The 22,042-nt window shown below is 48.8% G+C and overlaps 2 protein-coding genes across 3 annotated transcripts; one reads left to right on the forward strand and one right to left on the reverse strand.

Moving 5' to 3' along the window:
* Positions 1–533: 533 nt before the first annotated feature.
* On the forward strand, positions 534–15,435 carry ptpn21 (protein tyrosine phosphatase non-receptor type 21). Of its 2 annotated transcripts, XM_067243842.1 has the most exons (20): positions 534–668; positions 1,737–2,037; positions 3,453–3,622; positions 4,141–4,238; positions 5,389–5,456; positions 5,566–5,636; positions 6,586–6,673; positions 6,844–6,932; positions 7,416–7,507; positions 7,961–8,036; positions 8,205–8,312; positions 8,927–8,987; positions 9,328–9,409; positions 9,574–11,081; positions 12,174–12,314; positions 12,681–12,899; positions 13,136–13,264; positions 13,379–13,613; positions 13,767–13,927; positions 14,235–15,435. In XM_067243842.1, the coding sequence occupies exons 2-20, from the start codon at positions 1,858–1,860 to the stop codon at positions 14,361–14,363; spliced, it is 3,705 nt and encodes a 1,234-aa protein (XP_067099943.1). In that variant the 5' UTR covers positions 534–668; positions 1,737–1,857; the 3' UTR covers positions 14,364–15,435. The 2 variants fall into 2 exon arrangements, with proteins under 2 accessions (XP_067099943.1, XP_067099944.1); XM_067243843.1 differs by lacking the exon at positions 8,205–8,312.
* Positions 15,436–19,062: 3,627 nt separating this feature from the next.
* fam98b (family with sequence similarity 98 member B) lies at positions 19,063–21,969 on the reverse strand. Its single transcript, XM_067243844.1, has 8 exons — positions 21,820–21,969; positions 21,437–21,585; positions 21,224–21,352; positions 20,936–21,117; positions 20,615–20,695; positions 20,296–20,412; positions 19,795–19,962; positions 19,063–19,463 (listed from the first exon to the last, which is right to left on the reverse strand). The coding sequence occupies exons 1-8, from the start codon at positions 21,855–21,857 to the stop codon at positions 19,254–19,256; spliced, it is 1,074 nt and encodes a 357-aa protein (XP_067099945.1). The 5' UTR covers positions 21,858–21,969; the 3' UTR covers positions 19,063–19,253.
* Positions 21,970–22,042: the final 73 nt, after the last annotated feature.

Consider the following 22,042-nt stretch of genomic DNA (forward strand, 5'->3'; position numbering starts at 1 on the left):
GCCCTGGAGGCTGCGTCGGAGCCCTGCACCGGTGGGCTCCGACCCAATGTAATCCCTAGTTGGTGAAAACAGGGACTCCTCCGTTGAATTAAAGTAACTGGATTTCGCTGGGACGTCCTGTAATGAAGACCTTCAAGTGAGAATGAAGTATTTGTAAAATAAATGTAACACGCAAAGCACTGCAGTAGATCAGCATAACACAGCTGTCCTCTTTCTGATATTTTCCCTGCCTGACATTCCAGCTGTCTGATGTCATAGCCTCAAAAAAAATCCTCTATGTATCACGCCGCTGTTAAAGAACTACAAAACATTTAAAAAATAATCAAACGAAAGACTTGCTCATTGATCGTTGTAATAAATATTGTAACTATACGTTATAAAAAAATATATGATTTCCTGATTATGGGCTATGTCGATCTGTAAACGTTTTGGGAAAAGTGGTAGAATGTAGACCCGCGGATGTAGGGATCCACTTGTTGCTGTAGTCTCGGCAGGAAGTGAAGCACGTTGGTTGTGTTGGTTAGATTTCGGATCGGATTTAGGCATGGAGTCGTACTTTCCAAGTTTGAAACCCAACATGTAGACCTTTCAGAGGAAACTTCGCAAACTAGTATTGATGGTCGCAAGGGATTACACAAATATGAAACTGATTTATTTGCCTTTGACAGGTATGATCATGTAGAGGAAAACTTTCCCAGCGATATTGATGATGCTTGCTTTCTGATTCTGGGCAAACGCCGAGCTTGCACTTGGTTTGCAGCTAGCTAGCGTAGCTAGTTTACTAGCCGACGCAGTTCAGCAGTTGATATCTAGGCTCCGAGTACTGAACATTTTTTCTCTCCAAAAAAGCTCTTAGAGTGTTGCTGTAATGGACATGTTCTGGAATCGTGTGTTTTACATGCTGTATATGTTAGTGGTGAACATGTAACTGTAAGTCGTAAATTAGCATAAAGCGCCAAATAATTGAATACGTTGGCTAGAATGTTACAGTAATTTACGACTTGTTGCACCAAGCATGTGTTAAGGAACTGTGGTAGTAAATGAGTCTATTGAATCCATACCAACTGGCTGGAGAACTATACTTAGAGCTTGTACTTATTGCTGATCCCAATCTGTTACTCCTTCTATTGCATGTCCATGGGACAGGCGTTAAACATAAACACGAGCTCAGCAGGAGGCTATTTTTTCATTGTAAAACAATTTAGCAATGCTTTATTTTTGTTTACTAATATAACAGTATAAAACGTCCATGCATTGAGTGCAGTAAGAAAGTTTCCGTACATCGTATATGTAAAGTTAATGGTTAGCTACTAATCTGCACAACTATTTACACATTGACAACTAAATGAAGACATCGAGTTACCAAGCTAGATGTTCCTACGGTCCTACGGAGGAGCTCATAACGTCTCTGACACTGGTGACTTCTGTTAGAAAGAAGATGCTCCACATTTTAAGAGGCTTACTGTAACTAATAAGTTCAAGGGTTTCCTAGACGCACATCTAAGCAGGATGCAACAAGCTAGTACTAGTATTTAGGCCAGTGTGGTTTTGTACAGTTGTGATGACTGTGCTGTGGTCGTGATTAGACAATAGATTGCCTGAACACAACACAGAATTGGCTGCAGGCCCCTGCCATCAACAATTAGGCATTTGTCATCTCTGTAAGATGTACTGGGCTGTCAAGTATTAGCGTTTGGTTTAGTCTGCCATAACATTATATCTGTGTTCTCCAACAGGTATGCATGTGCCTGAATTGTGGATGGCCTCATATCCAGTCACTCTGTGAAGGGGCAGCTGGACAAGTAGCCTATTTCTGGACTCTTAAAGGAAGGGCCTGCCTGCACAAGGATCTTAAACATGCCCTTGCCGTTTGGCCTAAAACTCAAAAGAACTCGAAGGTACACAGTCTCCAGCAAGAGCTGTCTGGTCACCCGCATTCAGCTGCTCAATGGCGAGTTTGTTGAGTTTACTCTTTCTGTGGAAAGCACCGGTCAGGAATGTCTGGAGGCAGTTGCCCAGAGACTTGAGTTACGGGAGGTATGTATGAGCATGCCGAAACACACATGCCGTAATTGTTGTCACATGTGTTTGTGATAGACCACTTGTTACTGTGACGCTGTCTAATTATTGTCAAGACTCAAGTAGCCAAAATTGTCATATCAAAGTAGTCTATGGGTTAATATATGCGGCTATGGATCACAAGACGTTTGTCATTGTCACAGACCTTCCACGGGCCCTTAGTCATATCCTGTCACGTAATTGTGACAAGGACTAATGGGAATATAATAATACACCCACCTGTGTTCCTCAGTAAAACTCTCTTTATAGGTAATGTTGGTTTCTGATTTGATCAGAAGATGAAACTAGATCACAGCATGACATTGTGTAAGATGTGGCTACATGCCAGTAATATCATGTTTTAGAACGTAATCTAAATCATGGCGTTTGAGGTAGTCAGCCATGTGGAGGGCGACAGGCTATACTGTAGATAGACAAATGGATGTTTGTGCCTGCATTGGCTTAGCTGTGCTTGCCCTCTGTTCCTCTCTGGAATGGATGTGGTTTTGGTTGAAAGGTCATGTAGCCTCTACCAATAGAGAGAGATGGTGGTGTGAACAGAGTTTGAACTTTTGCAATGGGGGGACAGTTTGAATTCCAATGGTTTTTAATGTGCAACACGCCTAACTGTCAACAGAGCCAAGATGAGCTCGCGCTCTTTAGTAGAGTTGTGATACGCGGGGTCACATGATGTCGGCGAGAAGTCTTGTGACTGCACACTGGAATAAACAGAGCACGGTTGATTTACAGTTGTAATTTCAATTTCAGCGGTAAAAGGAACAGGTCTTCATTTCTGTAGATTCTGTTATGTGCCTAGTTATTTACTTAAGCTCTTTAGTCATCACACTTGTCAAGCACATTACTTTGGATGACTTCATGTTTGCACAAAAACAGGGCGTCTTCCAGAGTTAGCCGGAATGACCTAACTGTGGTTGGTAACCATCAGGTAATGAGTCTTGTGGGAGATCCTCCCTTCCAACAAAAACAATAGGCTCCAGGTTACCTCAAGCCAACCTGGTGTTCAGTGCGTGTTATGATGCATACTTCTGAGCTCTGGCCAGACAGTCACAAGACTGAGCAGGGAGTGGCAGCCCGTAGCCTGCTGGAGCTTCACATGCCCCATGATGCAGCTCTGCGGATGGTTTTAGATGAATGCGTGTATTCTGCTCACAATGCCGAAAGGGATTGCCCCTCCATAGACAGTAATTAAGCCTTTCATTGGTAAGATGAAACCCCACATACATCGATCCCATCAGCCTCTGTGTTGTTTTGTCATGTCTTTTAAGATGCAGGCTGCTATGTAGCCTCGCTCCGGGTCCCATGATTCTTGTCCCATGGGTGACAGTGTCCTCCCCCCTCTCTTTCCTCCCCCCCCCCCCCCCCCCCCCCCCCAGATAACATTCTTCAGCCTCTGGTACTTCAACAAGCAGAACCAGCAGCGATGGATCGACCTGGAGAAGCCCCTGAAGAAGCAGCTGGATAAGTACGGCCTGGAGCCCACCGTGTACCTGGGGGTGGTGTTCTACGTGCCCAGCGCGTCCCAGCTGCAGCAGGAGATCACCAGGTGAGGAGCGTCACGGAGCACAGCCGGACGGAGAGGCCCCCCCTCCCCAAAGCATGAGAGCCGATCCATGCCTCGTCCTCTCCCCTTCCTCCTTTTGGTTCCGCCTTCAGTCACTGACTCCCCCCGCTCACTCGACCACCCCCCCCACGCCACCCTTCTCTCGCATTTGTTCCCTTTTCTTCGCCTTTTTTGTTTTCGAACTCGCTCATACAAGAACACACTCATTTACTCCTCCGCACTCTCTCGCTTCTACTCAGTACAGTAAACTACTCTCTCTTACCCTGCTTGTACGGTCAGTTACTTTCTCTCTCTCTCTGTACTCGTACAATAGAAATTTACTCTCTACTACAACAGTAAACTACTCTATACATACTCATACAATAGTCACTTGCGCTCTCTCTCTCTCCCTACTTGTACAATAGTCACCTGCGCTCTGTCTCTCCCTACTTGTACACTAGTAACCTACTCTCTCTCTCCCTCTACTCATACAATAACATACTCTCTCTCTCTTTCTATAGATATCAGTATTACCTACAACTAAAGAAAGATGTTTTGGAAGGCAGAATCCCATGCTCTATAGAACAGGCTATCCGATTGGCTGGCCTGGCAGTGCAAGGTAATGAAACATGCCTCTTTACTCACATGTTGACCAAACTTGCACAGAACTTCATAGACCTTTTGCAACATACTGACAATTCCTCAGACCAAAACTAAATGAATGTTTTTGCCACTACACAGCCCCTGCTGCTCACTGGTGTGAATTCCAGACCGTAGAAACCGTATTGATTCTGAGAAAGAATGTGAACTTTGGCCTGAAATATTTAGAATTTTAGAGAACCCTCAGCATGCAGTTCTGCAATGAGTTCTGGAGTTGGGCTGTAGTCTGAGAGTTAGTCCGTAGTCAAGTCATGTCCACTATTCCATTTTCTGTTTTATAATGTCTTTCATGGAACTTTTAATGTAGAGCACTTAACAAGCACCATCAAAACTCAGACCAAACAATAAAACAGTTCTGGGGGTTGTGGGCTGTGGGGTGTTAAACCCCCTTAACACTAGTCTCCAGTCTGCCTGAAAAGTCCTCCTCCAGCTTCTGTCTGTCCAGAAGAATCTCAGACACTGCTGGCAAAGTTATATCAGGCAGTGCAAGTTACTGGCCTGGGTGTTAACATAGCCCAGCCGCTGAGATCACTTACTCCACCACCACCAGGTCCAAAGGACTGGACAGTGTGCAGAACAGAGAGGAGGAGGCCTAGGCAGAATACCACGATTTTCTTCAAGGCTTGGTTAACCGTGCAAAGTGTTAACGCACCTTCCAATAGTTTTTTCTTAATTTTTTGCTCACGTTACATTTCTTTAGTAGTTCTATATGTGTAATGTCGGGTGGCTTCTATTTTTGCTCGGCGCAGCACGTTAGCATGGCTGAGGCCCAGGATGGCAGGCATTGCTGAGAACGCTGCTCGCTGTAAGGCTGAGGTGGCTGAGAGCGTTTTGGATCACTAGATGCCGCAGCGATCCCCTGCCGTAACAAACGGATCCCCTGGTCCCTAAAAGTAGCTTGTCGGGTCATCAAACACCATCCACCGCCCTCCCAAAAAAACATCACGCCATTCGGACGCAAACTCTGTCTGCCTTCTAAAGTCGGAAATAGACGCATTATGAAATTCAACCTACTTTTAGACACCAACCACCCCGGTACATTCAGCATGAATTCAATCAGCATTTTTTCATTGTCTCTCTCTAATACAACACACATTTGTCTGTTTCAGCTGACTTTGGAGACTTTAATCGATACGAGTCTCAGGACTTCCTCCAGAAGTTTGTTCTGTTCCCCATTGTAAGTATGATTCGGTTTCATTCTTAACCACCGGCTAACCTGTGCTGCGTATTCAAAGGCGATGTACCGTAGATGTCACAAGCTCTGTCCGTCTGTCTTGTCTGCGCAGGGTTGGATCCAGGATGAGAGAGTCCTGGAGGAGGCCACTCAGAAGGTGGCTCTGCTCTACCAGAACTACAGGTTAGAGAATACACCAAGTCCCAGCATCCCCGGCAACCTGTCCTATATCTGTGGCGAAGCTACACACACACACACGCACACACGCGCCTCTCATTCTCATGAGAAAAACAGCCTCACATCTCTCCCATGCTGACGCTGGCAGGCCGGGTTTTTAATTCTCTCCAGGTCCACATGTAGCCGGCCCTGTCGCTCCTTCTCATCTGTTCTCGCTTAGCAGTCCCCATATAAGCCTGCCTGACCACGGGCCCGCGCCTGTGATTTACTCGCAGACGAGATGAAAGCCAGAGCTGGAGTCAGAGCTGGCACCGAGACCCGTTCGTTTCTCTCCTCTCCTAATCCAAAGACATCTGTTTCTCGTCTTCCCTCCTTCCAACATGTAGGTTTTTCATCCTCCCCACAGATGGACCGACGGTCTCTCTCTCCCTCTCCTGCTCTCTCGCTATCTCTCTATCTCTCTCTATCTGGAGAGAGATGGATGGACGGAATGGGCTGTAAAAAGCAGAGAACATCCTAGGGCCAAGAACATACTTGGCCCTAGTTGAAGGCAGGCGGGTGGGAGGGAGGCAGGCATGGAGGTGTCAGGTTGGGGTGGGAAGGTGAAAAGTTCAGATATGTGTGCGTCTCTCCGTGTGTGTGTGTGTGTATGCCCACATGTACTTGTTTGAGATGGTTTTGCGTATGTGTCTATTGAGCACGTTGAAACAGATGCAAGATACGATCAAGCTGACGTCGGTGGAGTTGGAGCATGGCTGGGGGAAGGAGACGGAAACGTGTTCTGCCTCCCTGTCTATTTTGTGTCTGCTTGTCCGTCAGACAGACAGACAGACAGTCTGTCTGTGAATGTTGTCTTCCGTATTCAGCTCCACCAGACTGACACACACACACAGACATTCCGTTGTTGTCAGTTTGTAGTGAACAGTGTGGCGTTCTCTCTCTCTCTCCATGCTAGGGGGCTGCCCGCTCCAGAGGCCGAGATGCTATACATGTTGGAGGTGGAGAAGATGGAGGGCTATGGGCAGGAGAGCTACCAAGCCAAGGTTAGCGACCCCCCCCCCCCCTCGTCCATGTCACCGTGGAGACAAGCCAGGCTGGGCCTGACCTGCTTCCGCGTCCACCACACACAGTCAAATGTTCCCCTCCATTAAGGATTACCCTTTGACGCTTCCTATCTCTACCTCACCCCCCCCCCCCCCATGCCCTTCCACAGGACAGCCAAGGCACCGACATCCTCCTGGGAGCATGTCTGGACGGCATCTTCGTCAAGCACAAGAACGGCCGCCCCCCCCTCGTCTTCAGGTACGGCAAAGCGCCACACGATCCACGGCTGTGTGTGAAGTCCGCCACAGACGGCCTTCCGTCTGGGAATTCTCAGCCGAGACCGGTAATTGCATCAGGTCCCGGGACAATTGTATTAGGCTGGGTACGGTCTATGAGGCTGTCCTCGGGTGAAGGCTGTCCCCTGCCGGTCCAGGATGAGCTGAGATCTTCACTTGCGAGGCCGGCCCTGGTTCTCAGGGCAGGAAGTGTCATCTGGACAGCAATGCCCCATGGAGTGACAGTCTTAGATTCCATTCACTGTCTGAACAGAGATCAGTAGTACTACTTTCTGAGATATCCCACCCACTCATATTCCTTTGTCCACTGTACGCTTTTGATTTCCAATGGGGGCCTTCTCTCCCACAGTCTTGACAGAGGCTGTGGCTTTCTACAGTGACATGGGACTGCCGTCACCTCATGCGTTTTGCCTGTGTGTGTGTGTCTTTTTAATTGGTCGTGTAGGTGGAATGAGATTAACAACATGACTCACAACAAGTCCTTCTTTGCCCTGGAGCTGGCGAACAAAGAGGAGAGCGTACAGTTCCAGACGGCAAGTATTCAACCCCCAGCCCCGCACCACAGCCCGCACTCCTCTCCCTCTGCGCTCTCTCTCTCTCTCTCTCTCTCTCTCTCTCTCTCTCTCACTCTCTCGCCCTCTCTCTCGCCCTCTCTCTCTCTCTCGCCCTCTCTCTCTCTCTCTCGCCCTCTCTTACTCTGTGCCCCTCCCTCTCTCCAGGAGTGTCTGCTCTCTAAATAGACTGTTCCAGAGATTGAGTTAGCTGTCAGTCAGTCCCTCCCAGTGATGCACCTGTGTGTATTTCGGTGTGTGTAAGCGTTTATATTTCATCTTGACCAGTACGCTATGCTATGAATGTTCAGCCACGTAGCAGTGGATGGAGGTATTTCAAAATGCGGTGGATTAGTATTGCGGGTGTGAATCAGCAAGCGGACTCGGTGTGCAGAATGGCTCACTGTTTGCCTGCTTTCTTTCTGCTCTCTGCAGGAAGACATGGAAACCTCCAAATATGTGTGCCGGATGTGTCTGGCCCGGCACAAGTTTTATAAGATTAACAAGAGCAGCCTGTAAGTGTCCCTCTTAATGTGTCTGGTCCTGTTCCTGTGTCTTCACATGTGGGTGTGTGGTCTGACTGTCTGTGTGTGGTGTGCGAGTGTGTGTGTGTGTGGGGGCGTTGTGTGTGTGTGTGCGTAACCTCTGAGGCGCGGCCTCACTTCTGTCCCTCTCCTCTCCAGAGAGGAGTCTGACCCCCCACCTTCTGAGGGCTCCCAGAAGTCCATTCTCACTCTTTCCTTTCCTCGCTTTCCAATGCTCTCTCGTCCCTCTCTGCCTTCTAACAAGGGGTGAGCAACGCTGATCTCCGCCCCCCCCCCCCACCTACAGCACCCCCCCCAAACTGAACCACTCCCAATCCCACCCCCTAACCCCAAGCCACAGGCCTGCCCATAGATGCATTAAGCTTGACTTTAGAGAGAGGGAGGGACAGGCGAAGAGAGACAAGCTCAGAGAGAGAGAGAGACACCAGACCCAAAGGCACACATAGAGGGAGAGAGGCTCAGCTCAGAGAGAGAGACACCAGTGTGGTTGAGCTTTTCACCACGAAAGCACATTGACCAAAAGGTTTTAGGAACATTAGTTCTCCACTGGATGTTTCCTCCTACCCAGCGATCTCAGTTCTGACCAGAACATGTCCGGCCTTCATCTGATCTGGCCCGCAGCATGTGGGAGTTCCACAGGCACCATTTGGACGTCACAAACACAACACTCATGAAACGAGCTCGATTTTCTGTACACGCCACTATCGCATCCCAGTTGACTGGAGTCCTGATTGTAAAATAGAGCCGAATTTTCATTTTGAACTGAACTGTGCTCCGTTTCATCTAAACCCGTTTCTATTAAAAGGGAATCCTTGTGTTTTCAGTTTCAAAGTGATTAACTTTCGTTTTGAATGTTTCAGCCAAACCCAACCCACAGCCGTGAACCCAGTCAGACGAAGGTCCTCCACCCGATTGTCTCTGGTATGCTACCAACATCCACACACACACACATTCTGTCTCTTACACACATCCGCACACAGAAGGTCACCTTCTCTCTATTACACGCACACCCTCGCATTCCATCTCTCTCTCTCACACACACACACACACACACACAATCCTCCTCTGCCTGCAAAGCTATGGCATGCGCACGGCAGCACATGACAGACGCCTTCGTCATCATCATCCTCCTCCCCTGGTCATAGCAGTACCCCTGCAGCACTATCAGACAGCAGCTCTGCTCCCCGTGGCTGACTGGCAGCAGCAGGATCACCGTGTGCTCGCTAACCCAGTCCTCCTCTTGTCTCATGTCCGCTCCCAGCCAAAGCCCCAGGCCTACATGATGCCCCCGCCCCAGATGCACTACAACGGCCACTTCACCGAGCCCTACACGTCCTCGCAAGGTATCCCCACCACGCCACAACTAGGATTCCAACACGTCACGACTAGCTAGCTAGGGTTGGGAATAAAACTGGTGTGTTCCTGAGAGTGAACCTCGTTTAATTCAACACTGTGTGTGTGTGTGTGTCTGTGTGTGTCCGTGTGTGTTCTCCCGCCGTGGCTGCAGACAACCTGTACATCAACAACCAGAACGGCTACTACTACCACTCCCAGACGAGCCTGGACCGCTCCCCGCTGGAGTACGGCGGCGGCGGGCGCCTGCGCAACGGCAGCGTGTACAGCGCCCACAGCACCAGCTCGCTCACCAACCCCCAGCACTACCTGCAGCCCTCGCCCATGTCCTCCAACCCCTCCATCACGGGCAGCGACGTCACGCGTCCCGACTACGTCCCCACCCACCGCCACAGCGCCCTCATCCCGCCGTCCTACCGGGCCACGCCCGACTACGAGACGGTGATGAGGCAGAAGACCCGCGGCGGGGGAGGAGGAGGAGGGGGGATGGTTCTGACCCAGGAGCACCGGCAGAGCCACTCCATGCGAAACCTCAACATCGGGAACTCGTACGCCTACAGCCGGCCCGACCCCCTGGTGTACAGCCAGCCGGAGATCCGCGGGGAGCACGGGGGCGGCGCCCACCACCACTACCCCTTCCACCTGAACTCCAGCTTCCACAGCCCCTCGCCGTACCCCCACCCCAGCGAGAGGAGGCCCGTGGTGGGCGCCGTCAGCGTGCCCGAGCTCACCAACGTCCAGCTGCAGCAGGCCCAGGACTACCCGGCGCCCAACATCATGAGGACCCAGGTGTACCGCCCGCCGCCACCCTACCCGTACGGCGCCCACCCGCGGCCCGCCAACAGCACGCCCGACCTGTCCCGCCACCTGTACGTGAGCAGCAGCAACCCGGACCTGATCATCACCCGCCGGGTCCACCACTCGGTCCAGACCTTCCAGGAAGACAGCCTCCCCGTGGCCCACTCCCTCCAGGAGGTGTCGGAGCCCCTGTTCCTGGCCGCACCCCCCCACCGACACCCCCACCTCTCCCAGAAACGCAACTCCATCGAGATCGCTGGCCTGGCCTACAGCCTGGAGGGCATGAGGGTGAAGGAGAGGACCGTCTCGGCCTCGGCTGCCGAGACAGCCTCCACTCCCCCCCCCGCCCAGCGTGGCCCCTCCCAGGGCTCGCAGCTCAACGTGTTCCTGGAGCGTACCAAGTCGGAGGACGGCGGGGAGGGAAAGGAGGACGTGCGCTACGGCCACAAAAAGTCTCTGTCGGACGCCACCATGCTGGTGCACAGCAGCGGCGAGGAGGAGGAGTTCGAGGACGATGGCGGGCGCCACACGCCCCGGTCCCAGGACGCCTTGGGGGGCGTGTCTCATCCTGACCCCCAGCAACACCACCTGGTCTCCCTGGCTCAGATCCCCTTGGAGCCGCCGCCCGCCTACCCCACGGGCTCCTCCCTCGACCCCGCCCTGACCGGGCCGCTGGCCTATCAGACGCACCCGCTGATCCCCGAGGCGGAGGCGATGTACCTGCCCCGTCAGCAGCAGCCCAGGATGATGCCCTCGGTGTCGGAGGGAGACCTGAGCAGCCAGGCCAAATACAACAAGACCAAGAAGAGGCCCGTGTCCGACGTACCTGCCGCCAAGAAGACTGTGGAAGGCCTGCCTCCTCCAGTAAGACACACACACTCACACACACACACACACACTCAAGTCATTAAGGATCCCATGACATGCTGTTTTTGGATGCTTTTATATAGGCTTTAGTGGTCCCCTAATACTGTATCTGAAGTCTATTTCCTGAAATTCAGCCTTGGTGCAGAATTACAGGCACTATGAGCAGTCCCACAATGAGCTTTCCTCAGGACGTGCTGTTTCTGTGTCTGTAGCTTTAAATGCTATGAGGAAGAAAGAGGCGGGGCTAACTGCCATGTTTCGGTCGTTTGCAAGCCATGATGTCTCGAGGAAAAACCAATGTCGCGCTCGCACGGTTGTAGCTCGTTTTTTCATTGGTGGGCCAAATTCTCTGTGTGGGCAAAGCAGAGAAAGGGGAGGTAACCTTCCTTATTGTGACATCACAATAGGGGGATTTTCAAAACCGAGCGTTTGAGCTCTCATTTTCTCAAAGGCGGAGAAGAATACCCAGGGCTTGGTTTACACTAGGGGACCAAAGGCAGGCTAGGGGAACTCATATTAATGTTAAATAACCTCCTAAAGTGAAGTTTTCATGTTATGGGACCTTTAATACCAGTACTGTACTATGATGTACTATGACCCACTGATTTGTTATTGGTGAAGTTCTCAATGTCAGGGCAGACGGCAGGAAGATAAAGAATCCTTTGATCTTTTCTATACATGTAACATTATCATCATGTGACATGACGCTGTCGACTCAACAAGCCTGTTAGGCACAATTCCCCTGTGACGTCAATCCCGAGGTGCTTTCTGGTTAGTATCAGAGCACCGATGCGGTGACATAAACAAAGACACTGACAGCATGTGGCTTGGCTGCAAAAAAATGCAGCAGGGTCACCTGTAAAACCAGACGGGCGACATTCCCCAGGAGGACACCCTGTGTGACTGCTGAGAACCTCTCCCACGCCCTCCTCTCTCTCTCTCTCTCTCTCTCTCTGTCTCTCTTTCTCTCCTGCCCCAGTCGTATCCACTCTCCCTCTTGTCAACATCTCCGTCCTTCTTTCTCATTTGTCACTCGTCTTGTCCCACCACCCTCAACCGGACTGTTCCTCTCTCCGTCGTCTGACCCAGGGTATGAAGAAGGGCTCGCGGGCCGAGGTGAAGAAGATGGGCCCCCTGAAGGTGGCGGCCCTCAACGGCCTGACCCCGTCCAGGCTGCCGCTGCACGACCAGGGCAAGGACGAGCCCGAGCTGGCCTCCAACGACGAGAGGGTAAGCCCCCAGACGACAGGCTCCCTCCCTCCGGCCAGCCATACGCGCGTGCAGCCTCTGGGTGTCCAGCTCAGTGGTGGTGGAGGCGGGACACGATAGGGAATGTTGATGGATTGTCAGACCGATTTGCGGGGGTGGAATTTCACAGCTTTCTCTAGTGGGAGGGTCATTTGGTACGTTGTTTGGTATGTTTACCTCGAGAGTCAGCACCCGTGGATGTAGGATTTTATGTTCTACTCTCAGGCTAGGTATATTAACACTTACCTAATGTACTTACTGTAACTAAAGTATTAAGTGGTGCCATAGATATAGCATTCAGCTAGTCTGTTGAGTCTCATTATTTGTGTGTGTGTGGGTGTGTCTCAGTGTAAGGTTCTAGAACAGCGTCTAGAGCAGGGCATGGTGTTTACAGAGTACGAGCAGATTCCTAAGCGGCGGCCCAACGGGGACTGCAACATCGCCCTGCTGCCCGAGAGCGGCGAGCGCAACCGCTTCCAGGACGTGCTGCCCTACGACGACACGCGCGTGGAGCTGGTGCCCACCAAGGAGAACAACACGGGCTACATCAACGCCTCGCACGTCCGGGTACGCCTGGAGCACGCACACACACACACACACGCACTTTGAGATCATCTTCATTCCAGATCAGTGATTGCTGTCTGTCCGTGTCAATCATTGGCTTGTTAATCAAGTGTGTGTGCCTGCCAGGACAGCAGATAGAGGTGAGATAAGGCTGCTGATTCACCCACAAGGGGGCACCTGGCTCCCTGGCTGAGGCCTGACATACTAATCCTCATCTCCTCTCACCTGTGCACCCGTAGATAACGGTGGGCGGAGACGAGTGGAGCTACATCGCCTCGCAGGGCCCGCTCTCCAACACCTGCCAGGACTTCTGGCAAATGGTGTGGGAGCAGGGCGTCGCCATCATAGCCATGGTCACCGCCGAAGAGGTAGGCACTCGCGCTTACGCACGTGTCCCATCAGGTGTCCCCTTCACTCAAAAAAAAAGAATAAACAAATCAAATGAACATCGCCTGACCCCCTTGGCCTCGCTCGTGTTCCAGGAGGGCGGCCGGGAGAAGAGCTTCCGCTACTGGCCGCGCCTGGGCTCGCGCCACAACACGGTGACGTACGGCCGCTTCAAGATCACCACGCGCTTCCGCACGGACTCGGGCTGCTACGCCACCACGGGCCTGAAGATCAAGCACCTGCTGACGGGCCAGGAGAGGACGGTGTGGCACCTGCAGTACACGGACTGGCCCGACCACGGCTGCCCCGAGGACTTCAAAGGCTTCCTCAGTGAGTAGCAGCGGTGCTAGCCTGTTCGCTACCACTCTCCCACACTGGAACCAGTCACCTCATACTGTGTTAACTGTGTCGTGCACTGTGTGTTAACAATGTTGTTACCAAGCGGATACTTGACCGTTTCACGTCCCCTTTCCTCAAACCCAGCGTACCTGGAGGAGATCCAGTCTGTGAGGAGACACACCAACAGCACCAGCGAGGCCAAGAACACCACCCTGCCTGTGCTGGTCCACTGCAGCGCCGGGGTGGGCCGTACCGGGGTGGTCATCCTGTCTGAGATCATGATCGCCTGCCTGGAACACAACGAGGTAAAACGCACGGGGTCACACAGTGACGACCACGCTGGTTACATGACATCAGAGGCCTGTGGAAGATCGGCAGTGCTCGGGTTTTCCTGTGCCATGCTTCTTCGTTCGAAAGAACGTTTTGAATCAGATGTGCACTGATAATGCTGTGTGGCTGCCTTGTTGTGGATTGAAACGATTACATGATTCATCTCGGAAATAGTAAGGAACTGTAACCTTTAAGGTGCTGTTTTTCTCTCTCCATCCATCCGTCTCGCTCCATCTCTCTTTCCCTTTCGATCTCTGTCTCTCCCCCTTGTCCACCCCCCAGATGCATGACGTCCCGACCGCTCTCAACATGCTCCGGCAGCAGAGGATGATGATGGTGCAGACCATCTCTCAATACACCTTCATCTACAAAGTACTCATCCAGTTCCTACGCAACTCCCGGCTCATCTGAGCCTCGATCCTTTGCCATCACCACAGCCATCTAGAGGACTACTGGCCAACCGGTTTCTGCCAGCCTCCTGCCAAACTGCAGAGCAATGGAGAAACTGCAACCGGTGGATTCAACATGGCTGCTGCTGCTGGCTGGGTTCTGGACGACCCTTTCTTTCAGTATTAACCAAGGCACAATGACGGAGCCTGGGTGGAGAGAGGAGAAGCAGCATTGTTACCTGAGGAAAGGAGAACATGGTGATGCCTCTCAACAACAGTATTATTATAACAGAGATTTTGCTGTGGGTTATTACACTACACAATGACTACATATAAAACTGAGCACTTTTACAGTACTTTACTGTATATAGCGAAACCATGTTAAATCTGCAGTTAATTCTATATTATGATTATTGTGTATCATAAGCAATTTTTAAGATCTATTTTTACCATTTGATTATATGGTTTCTTTTTAGAATTATGTGTTAATTTGATGTTGAGGGTTTTGATTATGAAGGACATTGTTTGATTTCTGAAGAGTTACTGCTATTGTTGGACTACCGATGCTTTATGACCTGACTGGAATACGGGAATGTGACAAAACACTTCTCGGTTTGTGATGAATCGCTTGTGTTCCTCACAGTGGAATAAGTGTTGAAACATTGCCAAGCTTTCTTGAGAGCTCTTGAGCCTATTTTGTTTGCTCTTACATATGTGAATTTTACACCAATTTTTTACACAACAAAATTGTATCTAAAACACTTAAGACATACGTAATTGACATGCATAAAGGAGATTTCAAGTTTGACCAACTTGAACCCTCACTCTGATTAGCATCATAACACCAAAGGAAACCAGAGTATGGATGGTGTGATACTGATGTGCTCCATTTCATCATGTCGTTGAAGGGTTCCGTGTTTTGACAAGTTAATGGTGGAGATAGTGTGGTGCCAGAGACCTAGCTGTACTTAATCACCAAAGAGTCTACTTCCCCATCAGACTAGCAGCAAGACCCAACAATCTTGCTCAACCCATGTGGACATCCATTGTTACAAATGAAAAAGCTAAATAAATAACTTATTATTATTCATTTTCATGAAGGTTCGCATGTTTCCTGCATAGATGACATTTGGGATTATTTTATGTTTTGGCGTGCGTGCGTCTGAACAGAAATTAAAAACAAAGTACAGTGTTACAGACTATATAGCCTATTGCTACGTGCAATGCTTGTTATGTAATGTGCCGCACGTGTCAAACCCATTCGTCATGAGATCGACTGTCAGTATAGTGAACATCGCAATGTGTGTCAGACACCGTCGGCCCAGTTCTCTCAAATAGCAACACTTTCCCAGCGCCTTCTTACGGAGAGGCCAAACTAAAATAAACACCTGTGCAGCACTGCATACCAATCAGCAGCCAAGATTAAATCGAGACAAGGCCAGTGAATGCTACTGGCAACAATTTAGGAGCTACATACGAAACATATCTGAAACTCGTCAATGTTTACCGTCATCGTGTTTGTGGCGTATTTAACTGACCAGCACGCTCATTACTAGTGTTAAGTGGTATGTTTCAGGTCTTTACCACAATACAATTTATAGTCTGAGACTGTTCGTGGCTACAGTGCATGCCTGCCTGCCTCGTTCTCACCAAGGTGAGAGATTCAGCCGAGTCGTGCGATAGAGAGGGACACATCCTGTTGTTAAACGACCTTGTTCCCTTTTCTTAAGCACTGAGGATGTTAGTTGTTGAATGGTGTCAGGGTTGTAGCCTATCTATACATATTATTGAATACTGCTTCACAATAAAATAAATAACAAAAAAAGAAGAAAACAAGCAGCCCAGCTCTTGGAGATGTTTTGTTATAGGTCCCCACTCAAACCCAGAAAGAGCTTGATTCAGTTTGTCAACCAGCTAATTATTTGAATCAACTAGTCTAATGCTGGATTGGTTGGGATGAAAATTTACAGAAACTCTCTGGGCCATCCCTGGCTTAAATATGTGTGTAAAATGTGTTATATAATTCTTACTAATAGCCTAACATTGCATGTCTGACCTGACCAAGTAGGCCTAGTCTTTTTTTCCTAGTTTTTGTTTCACTTAAATGTGTTGGACCTGACAATTTTTTACTTGATGTAATTGATCACAATCTTGGAATAGTGTGGACGTTCACTGAACAGCTCTCTGGCCCTGGGTTTCGAAGGCCCATTTTTTGAACGTATAGGCCTACAATTTCGATTCCGTTACACTTTTATTTCTTTTTTTAAATAATGCTTTTCATCAGATCATGCGAGTCATAAAGTGAAATGATTACATAATAGTATTTTGGTGAGTGACCCATTTGGCAAAATATGTCACGGTGTAGCCTATTTAAAATGATCAGTTTTAAACTCTTTTGAGATTGTAAAATGTAATCCGACGAGCAAAGGTGGTATTCCATTGCTCCGGTAGGCTACGTTTCTGCTGATAACATTGTTGAAGGTTTGGCTTCAGGAAAACGTGAGGGAAGTTAAAGCCCTCTAGAATGAGATATCCATGCTTAGTGTGTTTATACTGCCACCCATCGGGAAATTGGGAAATAACATGGCACGTACACATTCCAACACCGCAAAATATGTAATTACTGCATTTTAGCAATGTTTAATAACCACACTAAATGTCTCTTAAGTCACTGGCTTGGATGAATGAATCAAGAGCTACTGTTTGCATGGTAAAATACGGAAACACTCAGAAGGACTAGTCAACGGGGCAATTAGTTCAGTGGAGAGTGGCAGCCAAATAACTAATTGAGCAATATGGCTCAATAAGTTTTTTTACTGCCGTCTGGATTAACTCTGAACATTGAGGCCCGTGAACACCAGGACAGGCGGGCAAACAGACAACCATCAGGCAGAAAGCCATCATGACGCCCAGGGCCAACATCCCTGCGTGGTGGACCAGCCCCGGTAACCCGATTTGATTTCCTAACGTCCACAGCCAGGAATGAAGGCAATCACGAGAAGAGCCTTGTGTCACCTCAGTTTTTCTCTTTTCTCCGATGAGGGCGCTTGTTCCCACCAGTTCCTCGGCTAGAGAAGAGTCCTTTCTGCACTCAAAGAAACCGCCCAATGCATCTCCCACCCGCATTCCTTTTACGTTTTTGACGATGGCAATCTGACCCATCAGATCTTCCAGTTTCCCTTTACATGCCTGTTCGCAGGCTGAGCACTCCGCGATGAACAACTGCAGCTCTTCGATTGCCAACTCTTTGTTTCTCATCTGTCGGTTCTCCTGAGTGAAAGCATGTCTGGCCAGCTCAACCTGGTATTGGAGCGTGCTGACGCTACAGTTCATGTTCCGTATTTTGCATTCGTCTTGTTTAATTTGTGTTTTGTCGAGAGATAGATCGGCTTTTAGGTTTTTAATCTCGTCCCTGAGGATCTCCCTCTGGTCTCCTAGTTGTGCCAGTTGCGCGTCCTGCTGCGCGACTGTCCTGCTCTGCTCCTCAAGTCCTGCACGCACGCACTTGATCTTCTCCTTCAGGGGTTCCGAGGGTTCCGAGTCCTCCCTTGACTTCTTCAGGCGTCTGATTTGCCTCCTAAATTCCATGTTCTCTTTACGCAGAGCTTCCGACTTCTCCTCGGCCAACTCCTCGGCCATTTGTAGCTCAGCATTCTCTTCTCTGTACAAGTTGTTTATGTAGATGAGTTCTGCTTTCTCTCTTGTGTCAGTCTTCATGTTATGTTTAATATACCGGCGAGAATTAGCGACGTCATCCACGGTGCCATATTTAGGATTATTTGTCACGCTGGCGTCTCCCTGGTCCTGCTGATAGTGAGAGCCCTGATACACTCGTCTTTGCGCGATGGTGTTCTCCCGTGAAACGACAGAGGATTTAGGATGTTGAGGGCGTCGGAGGCTGGTTGGAGCAGTAACAAGCTCTTGACCGTCGTCCTCCCACACTTCTCCTATTGTGTCCTTGGTAAAATCTTCCGTTAGTGAAGGAGATGCTGGCCGTGGATGTTCAAGTCCTTTCTGGGCACGGGTGTGAAACATCACTCATAAACGGTTCACCAACTGTTAAACCTAGGAGGCTAGTGTGGGGTCAGGTTAAACTATTCTTATTCCATCTGTAACCGCAGTTCACAGATTGTGGGCCTATTCAGCTGGGTGGTCTTCAGCTATAAACGTTTCATGTAAGTTGTTGTGATTACAGCTTCGGCCATTGTTGCGTAATAATAACTTGGGAGCAATAATAATGCACATGTGGAACCATCATGCTTCCAAATACAGCCTATCATTGAATCACAGGGAGATTGTTTTAATCATATATATATATATATATATATATATATATATATATATATATATATATATATATATATATACACTATGGTTTTAATTAGTCACACTTCCCCTTGCCTCCGGAAGAACATTCCACTGGGTGGCTGCATTCCTGGGGACACGTTTCAGGGATTCAACCTGCGGACGGTCTGACAGCTTTGGTTCAAACCTTTACCATCTGCGTTTTCATGATCTATGATCATTATTTTTTATGTTGCAATAACATATTGGTGTTATACTAAGATGTTGTGGTACAACCCGTGCCCATTGCCGCCAATAAATAGGGTATTCCTACCGTCTGAGTACACAATGCAAATTCATAACATTTAATTCTAAGATGGTGCCAACTTTTATCATAAATCATTTAATTAGAAAAAAAATAATTAAAAAATGATTGATTCACAGCAAAGTGGCTATTGTAAATATTAATATAATTTCATGTCATGCTGTAAGCCTATATTTCAATCACAACAGCAAAATAATAAAACATCTCTGAAAGACATTTACCAATTCAGTTCAGTTCATGATTTTTCTGGCCATTCAAAACAAAAAAATCAAAGAGCAACAAAAGAGCACCAACAAATCTGAGTTAGTATTTGTAACGTCCACGCTTTCCTCCATGTCCACTCTGGTTTCCTCCTTGTCCCCACCCTCCCTTGCTCCCTCCCCAACCTCCTCCACCTCGACCGCCCCAGCCCCCGCCACCATCCTGCCTCTTCTGCCATGGAGGCATTTCGGGACGGGGGGCATTCATCTCAGAGGGCCGGCCTCCTCGGTCTGGAACTCTCCCCATCAGGATCTGTGGATGAGGGCAGAGAATCATGGAACAGCAGGACAAAATGTAGACATCCTTATGGGACCTAGCCTTCTACTCTCTAAATACAGGATGAGTCAGACCAACCACAGTGGTGTCCCAAGCCAAATATTTGTATATATTATAATAAGCCATCACTGTTATAAAATGGAGGGCTGATTTAAAAAAAAATAAGCTGACTTGAAATGAATACGCTTTAAGCAGAAACACAATGCCAACATCAACAATTACATTTAACCAAACCACATCTCCATGCCAGAAAGGCTGTCCCCAGGATGAGAAGTCCCAACGATGTGTTCAGAGAGCAGCTCTATACCTTGTTGACAGCGCAGGCTGTTCCCTCCCTGCTGGAGCCACTGCTGGTCTTCACCAAGTTACAGATGTCCTCCCTGGCAGCCAGCAGGTCCGCCATGCCCACCGACGGCACCAATGCCAGGGTGTGTCTCTTAGGCTGGTACGCTCTGGCCATGCTGTCCACCCGCTCCTGTCAGAGCAGGCAGGGACACAGATACAAATGTTTAACATCTGACATGTTTTGTTCCTAACTATGTCTGAACGGAAGGCTGAAGCAGGCATAGTCTGATGGCCCGCTCCTGGAGATCTACCCTCCTGTAGATTTGCACTCCAAGCTCAGTTGTAACAAACACAATTCAGCCTGTCAGACAGCTAATTAGTAAAATCAGGTATGCTGGATTAAGGTTGGACTTGGAACACAATGATTGCAGAACAGGAAGTAAAACTATCTGGATTGGCTTTCCTAAGGGGATAAAAGAAGAAGAAAATAAAACACAGGCTGAGGTTACAGGACTCCACCTGCCTTGGCTCTCTCGGACCATCCAAAGGATTGCACAGTCACATCCAGACGCTTGATCAGCATCCTCCGGCGACACTCGTACTCCGAGGACAGGGCCTTGTTGACGTCCTCCAGCCTCTCCTGTGGAGCCAGAGAAGACACCAAATGGATGGAACTCTATAATGCAGGCGTGAATGGGTCGGTGGACAGCAGGAGTGGACACAAATTGTTGGAGCGGAAGGTAATGGTCAGAAATCCATCATCGTTTCTGGAAAACCAAGCAGGGCTCTACATCTCAATCTCATGACATCCCTATTTCAACGGTGTAGGACGGTCTGCTCACCCACTGTTCACTGCTGAGGGAAGTCTTCATAGCCGGCTCTCCTACATGCTCCTTGGGAAGCTTTTGCAATACTGTGTTTATCTGGAGGCACAGACATAGATTAAAAGTTCAACCCAAGGTCAATCTCTGCAGTGTCTAAAGCCAGCAATACATGTCACGGTGATAGTTGTGGTGTTATTCGAGTTCAAGTCCAGTTTATTTGCCTTTTGTAATAAGCACAATGTTCATTGGTCTGTGTACTATTCCTACTCACGATGTTCATTGGTCTGTGTACTATTCCTACTCACGATGTTCATTGGTCTGTGTACTATTCCTACTCACCTTTTTCTCAATTTCCGAGAATAGCACTGCTGTGTCTGGTTCTCTTGGCTCTGGGATGTTTATTGTTTCACAGATGGCCTGAAGGTGTTTCAGTTCTGGACTCCCTTCATCATCATGCTCTTCATCTCTGGAGAGTGTGCTCCTCACTATCTGTGCAGCCTGCAGCTCCGAGCTCAGAAACACTGCATGACACACCAAAACAATATACACAAAGGTGCAGCTGAGTTAAATGGTTGTAGACATAGTTATCGTTTTACTTCATAACTCTGATCCAATGTTATAACTTACGTAAAAGCTTCAGAGAGTCCTTCTTATTGTGGAGACCACTTTGGAGGATCCCTGAGACCAAACTTTGATAGGGACAGTTCAACTCCTTCAGCAAACCACTGATTTCAAACTGCAGGCTATCCGAATCCTCTAATTGAAAATGGATGTTACACATTTGTTTTATGTCCAAAAGCTGTCGTGTAAATGGGGAGAGAATTGCCTTTTCTTGCTTACCTGGCGAAGACGATATGACTTCTTCGAGGTCGCATAACGGTTTCAGTTGGAAAACTAGCCATCTACACAAGTTCACATATTTAGCAGACGCCAGTCCAGCTTCCGCTGCTTTAACCAGAGCCTCCTCCTCCAGCAGTGGTCCGTCATAGCTGTGACATTCAGTATTATGAATGAATGGGCAGTGCACGACTGTATTGCTAGGTCTTGTGGTATTAGTAGTCATCAGTATATATTCATACATCTGTACATCTCGTAGTCTGACTAAATACCTAGCCAGCTGGCTTTCAATATCCATGCTTCGCCGTAGAGAATACATCGCAAAAAGCACAATGTCCATGGCATGGCAAGATCGCCGTGGTTGCCATGCACGCTAGTCTACTTACCCGATTTGATCCAACGCATCCAAAATATCACATTCCATTGGAGGAGGTGGCAAAGATCAGAACAGTGTTAAATTACTGGTCAATACGATCGTAAACTTAACATCTTAACGAGTTACAGCAAAACTGAACTGTCCATTGCGTGATGTTTTCTGCAACAGTTAGAATGCAACGGCAATGGCTTCCGTACAGAAACGTGGTTAATTTCGGTTCCACCGTGTGTGTA

The sequence above is a fragment of the Osmerus mordax genome, chromosome 9 (genome assembly GCF_038355195.1).
Source record: "Osmerus mordax isolate fOsmMor3 chromosome 9, fOsmMor3.pri, whole genome shotgun sequence".
In the NCBI taxonomy this organism is placed as follows: domain Eukaryota; kingdom Metazoa; phylum Chordata; class Actinopteri; order Osmeriformes; family Osmeridae; genus Osmerus; species Osmerus mordax.